This window comes from Nestor notabilis, unplaced genomic scaffold (assembly GCF_000696875.1).
Source record: "Nestor notabilis isolate BGI_N333 unplaced genomic scaffold, ASM69687v1 scaffold10142, whole genome shotgun sequence".
NCBI classification, from domain to species: domain Eukaryota; kingdom Metazoa; phylum Chordata; class Aves; order Psittaciformes; family Psittacidae; genus Nestor; species Nestor notabilis.
Genome location: NW_009918829.1, coordinates 29,072 through 34,456, shown reverse-complemented (window position 1 = coordinate 34,456; position 5,385 = coordinate 29,072). Strand labels below are relative to the sequence as shown.

The 5,385-nt window shown below is 33.9% G+C and overlaps 1 protein-coding gene across 1 annotated transcript in view; it reads right to left on the bottom strand.

Moving 5' to 3' along the window:
• Positions 1 to 1,014: 1,014 nt before the first annotated feature.
• Positions 1,015 to 5,385, bottom strand: part of RGS21 (regulator of G-protein signaling 21) — a 12,550-nt gene continuing 8,179 nt past the window's right edge. The window contains exon 5 of the mRNA XM_010009928.1: positions 1,015 to 1,069. Within this exon, the coding sequence (XP_010008230.1) occupies positions 1,015 to 1,069 (55 nt within the window). The remainder of the gene's footprint in view (positions 1,070 to 5,385) is intronic.

The following is a 5,385-nucleotide window of genomic DNA, read 5'->3' as shown; positions in this document are numbered from 1 at the left end:
TCCCCTAAATGTATTAGATTAACATTTTTGAAGCTGAATCTCATTACATTGTGGGTTTTTTTGTCGTTATTCTGCTGCCTCTGTGCAGTTTCTTTTCAAGTACCACCTCCCCTTTTAATGCCTGCAGATTTCATTTACATATGAATTCCCCTCGCTTTTATATAATTGAAGAATTGAGAGGAGATCTCTAACGGGCTGTAATTCTTTTTGTTATTTCTCTTTTTTCATACGGATTTGCACAAAAGATCAATTCCTGGGATAATTTTAAATACATAATTAACATAAAAATTAATAATAACACCAAAATAATATTGACATTTATTACAAAAGTAAGATGTGAGATACAATTTTCTTAAAAAATTAAACTGGATAATTTTGTGGCATAGACTGCAATGCTTCTGTAAGCACTTTGGTAAGCAACAGCTCATAGGAATTATCTGATGGACTTCAATTACCAACGCATAAAAGCCTGTTTTCACAGAGGACAGTAAAGTATGAATTACTTCATATTTCTGTCCATCCTAAAGAGAAACAAAACCAACAAAAAACCTCCACCCTTCTTTTAAGAAACAAACAAACGTTTTTATTTTCATAATTATTAAATCCGTAGATCTAACCTGAAATGTCATTTTTAGGGGATAAAGTACTTAATGGTGGTAGGCGTTCTTTTTTATTAATTCACTTCACAGAAACCTGTGACATTTTATGGGACAAGATGGACATTTTCTTTAAACTGGAATCCTTCATTCATGTCCCCTTTTACATTCCTCCAATTCTAATTTCAGTTTAAAATACAGACTTACTACATAGTCAAGTGTGGCAAAAAAAAAAAAAATAAAAAAAAAAAAAGTATTAGTCCTAAAAAAATGTCAGAACCAGCTTCGAGACTTGCCATTAAAAATTACTGAACTAGCAAGCAAATCTTTAAAACATCCAATTTTCCTGATTTAAAATATATGCAAAAATGAAGTTTTGCTAATGGAACCCATGTATTCCCAGCAACAGAATTCAGCTTCAATGTGGTATGTCATTGTCACTGCAGAGAGAGCTACATAAAGTGTGAGAGTAACTGAAGTATGGCATAAGTATCACAAAGTATTAAATATGATCCAACTACAGTTTATTCTAATAATTCCTGTCTCAAAATATAGAATTTCCAATAGTGAGTCACTATTAACACTGAAAGACATTTGAGACTGTAAAAGGTGTCAATATTAATGAGTCTGTCTAGACTGGAATATGTTACATTTAGCATTTGACTTGAAAAGGCATCATATCACAAAACCCGCTTTTATACCATTTAACAAGCCACGTTTTTCATTTTATTCTCCTAAAAGACTCGGCTCTGGTAAGAAATTCAATGAATACAAGGGCTTTCCACTGTGCCATTTTATCTCATTAGGACAGGCAAAATGATTGCATTTAGATCAAAATCCAGTCAATTTGTTCTGGAAATTAAATTCAAATCAGTTTGAAGCTATTCATATTGTACAGTTGCTGATGGTGCAACTATACACTATGAATACAATTTCAAGTAGAAAACAAGTGATAGCACTGTACAAATTTAGAATGAGCTTGAAGCAAGAGAATTCCCTTCACAGTGAGGAGCTTGGGTGAAAGACCAGGTAGACAGAGTGCAGAACTTAGAAAAATAATAGCTGTACAAGCAGCAGAGTCAGTGTCAGTCCATGGCATTTTATCTGATATCTCCTAGTTTATGTAGTGTCATGTTACAGTGTCAAGAACATTTCAGAAATGAAATATTGGCCCTTTCAGCCTGAATTTGCCTATGCATCTTCTTTATTGAATACAACATTTTAAATAACAAATGAGTTCAGCCTTTCAAAGCAGCTTCCCCTGTTACATTATGTGAAGAATCAGCTTTCCTGAGTTTGTGATGTTTATACTTCTTTACATTCTTTATCTTTTATTTAGAAACAAATGCCCCTTAAGCCCTGGATGTTGGGTATTTGCTTAGGTTAGTGGCAGAAATAGCTGTAACTACATCAGAAAAACTATTAATAACATTATTTATGTGTTGTGGTAGTTTAAAGACCAAAGGCTCTGTAACCATGTAGTTATCATGGCACAATTATTTCAGAGGGGGACAAAGGTAATACATTATTAATAAGAGGAGTTCTTTGCCAATGGAATTTGGTGAAGAATTGAAGCTCCAGCCTAGGCACAATTGACCAATGTGGGAGACTGAGCTGGGTAATCTCTCTGTACCCTGCCTTGCTGTATTCCCCATGATGTGCAGGCATGAAGATGTTGCTACCAACACAGATAAGTTTTTTATCCAAAATACTAAATCCTATATCTTCCTTATTTCTTCTCTTCCTGCCCTCTCCTTCAGCTAAACCGTGATATTTATCTTATAAATGATATTTATAAGACAGCATAGTACATTTGAAATTATTCAAAAAGTGTAACTTATTTAAGGATTTCTTTTTTCCTTTTTTTTTCTGGCTTATGAGCCTTTAAGTTATAAGCACTGTATTAGGAAAAAAATTGTTACCCTAGAGTTCTACTGAGTATGTGCCTTTGTTTATCTTTCCAGGACTGTTATGCATAGTAGGGAAAATATTCATAGAACTAAAAATAACCTACATGCAAACCTAAATGGAAACAGATATGGACTGAGAGACAAATCCAGCTCTACTCATTTTATATGCAAATAACCAAAACTATGCAATATAGAAAAAGAAAATAATGCAAGTAATGTCTTGTTTAGGACAGCTAAACCATAGCAGCAGTATAAAAAAATAAGGCAGGGAATAATTTGCTTTAGTATTGTCTCATTTTTCTCAGTAAAGATCAAAGCACTCAGGGCCTTCTGTGAAATATGTAAGAATACATTGAGTCTAATTTCCAAGGCCAAGTATTGTAGAAGTTGAAAAGCTGGGAAAAAATGGAAAAGAAACTTTTCCAGGAGGTGTTTTCTCTCAAAATAAACATAGGGAAAAAAATGAGAAAGTATTATTTTATACTGATGTTATTAATTTAATCTATCTGCCCATTCTCTGCAGAAGCTAAATTATGTATGGTTGTTTTCCCTTTCTTAGACATAGCAGTAAAGTCCAGATGTAGCAGGTAGTCTTCACCAAAATTCAGAGTTTTCATGTTAAAAAAGCATCTATTTTTAGTCTCTGTTCTTCAGAACTTCTGGATATTTTATATTTCTAGTTCAGATAGTGGATTGTATTATCTCGTATCTCATCTAATACCCACAAAGGTGAGCAGGGACCCTTCCACTGGCTTACTTAGCTTCATTCATATGATTCCACACAATCTGACTGGTTTATGTATATTTTTAACTTCTCCTTATGCTGTGTTTTCAAGCAGTCAGGAATTGGAGACCCCTGGCAGACACCTTTTTACCAGTTTCTATCTCTGTTTGTGATGTGGTAAAGTCAAAAGCATGCAAGTTTTAAAGGAGCACAGAGTGAGTTGTGAAGTTTCATGATCACACATCTATTTTCAAGGTACTCATATGATGGGCAGAGCAAATTTTTTTGCTTTCTACTTGTCCTACTAAGAAAGGTGATGTGATCCCACTTCTTCCTGCAAGTGGCAATCTTCTCTTTTGAAAACGAGAACTGGATTTGAAAGAAGAGAAAATTACTTGCTACGTTTTTGAGTAAATTTTGGCATCACAACTGCTGCTTTCACGTTGAATTTAACCAGCAGAAATCCCCTGGTGCAGAAAGGAGACCAAGGCTGTGCTGCAGGCAGCACTTGCATTTTTCCACAGAAGTATTGCAAAATGTATGGCAGCTGTGGGACTGCAAAACAAACCCACATCCTCCTTTTAGCTCAACCTCAGCGATCATGTTCGTTTCTCTGTTAACCACTAGTACTGGGGAAGAAAGAAAAGAAAATGAAACGCAGACAACAAGAAAAAGTAGGTGATAGAAAAGATGATGGGTATCAAAGAACAGATATTTTACACCCTACCTGTCTACCTACCTACCTACATAAGTTGTGTCAGAACTTTAACCTAAGTACACAACTCAAGGTAGTGTACTGGGGCTTTCAGACTACTTAATATCCTTTATTTCCTACATGAATTAATTCCTTAATGTAGTTTGATACCAGAGAGGATATTTTGCATAGAGTATGTGATGGTGTATAGAAAACATGAGCAGACAAGGAGAGATTCCTGGAGATTTAGAGCAGCTCAAAAGCAAAAGAATCAAAACAATCAAATTAATATCAAGTGAAAGTTTTGGGGGGGGGATTTTCTTGTTTTGTTTTTAAGAAAAATCTTATTGTTCTCTCTTGTATTTAGAATTATTTTCCATAGTGAAGATTCTTCCTGGCCCAATATGGTTTAAAATACTTTTTATTTCAGTACCATAAAACAGCTCCTTCCTTAGCCAAAATATATGCAATAAATCATCCAATAGCAATAGAACGAGATCAGTGTGTGCAAACATGACGATTGCACTAGAATCCTACTGCATCTTGGTTGTTTGAAAAGTAACATCATGACTAAATTCTGATCTACGTGCTTAATTGCCTAAAACTGTTTCTCTGATGTTTACTTTTCTGTTTACCTGTATTTCATTGAAAAATTGTAATAACTCACTTCATGAGTGCATGGGGACAGTATCACTGATACACTTGGAAAAACAAAGAAAATTGGAATTGTATTAATTGAAAATGTACAAAGGAATATTTACTCAGGGTTTGGGGTTTTTTTCCAAATGCCTACACAATTAATAAGTGAGACTTCTCAATAAAAATTCAAATTAAATAAACACAAAGAAAATTGGATAGAGTCATATTGAAGACAGCTGTATTATGAAACAGTAATTTGCTCTGAATGCCAGGAATGTTTGTCATAAAGCAGCTGCCTATTAAATATTATCATACTGTGTTATCTACCATATTTCCACTTCTCCTGTTTTGAGTTGGTATAAAATATACTTAAAGGAGAATTTAACTATTGTTTTTTTACATATTACAAATAAGATGATGAATGAATGAATGAATGAGTAAATGTATCCAAGTTACCTGAAAGGCATTTATTTTGAGGCCATACTTCTACAGAAAAATCAAAAGCAAACCAGAAAACCCAAAACATTCTGCTTAATGTGAAAACACTTTGACAAATAAAGCAAGCACTGGCAAAATTATCAATTGCAAACTTCTTTACTAACAAGGAAGCTCAAATGTCTTAGCATATTCCATTCTGTTTCTTGACTATTTCTCCACCATTATTAGAAAGTATCATGTGCCTATTTTACTTAAAAACAAGCTGGCAAAGGCAATTTAGATCTGGTTTGTACAGTCAGTTTAATAAAATACTAACTGTACTGAGTTGCAATGAGAGACATTTACAAATTCGTAACCCCTTGGGTATTTTCTCATAAAAATGGG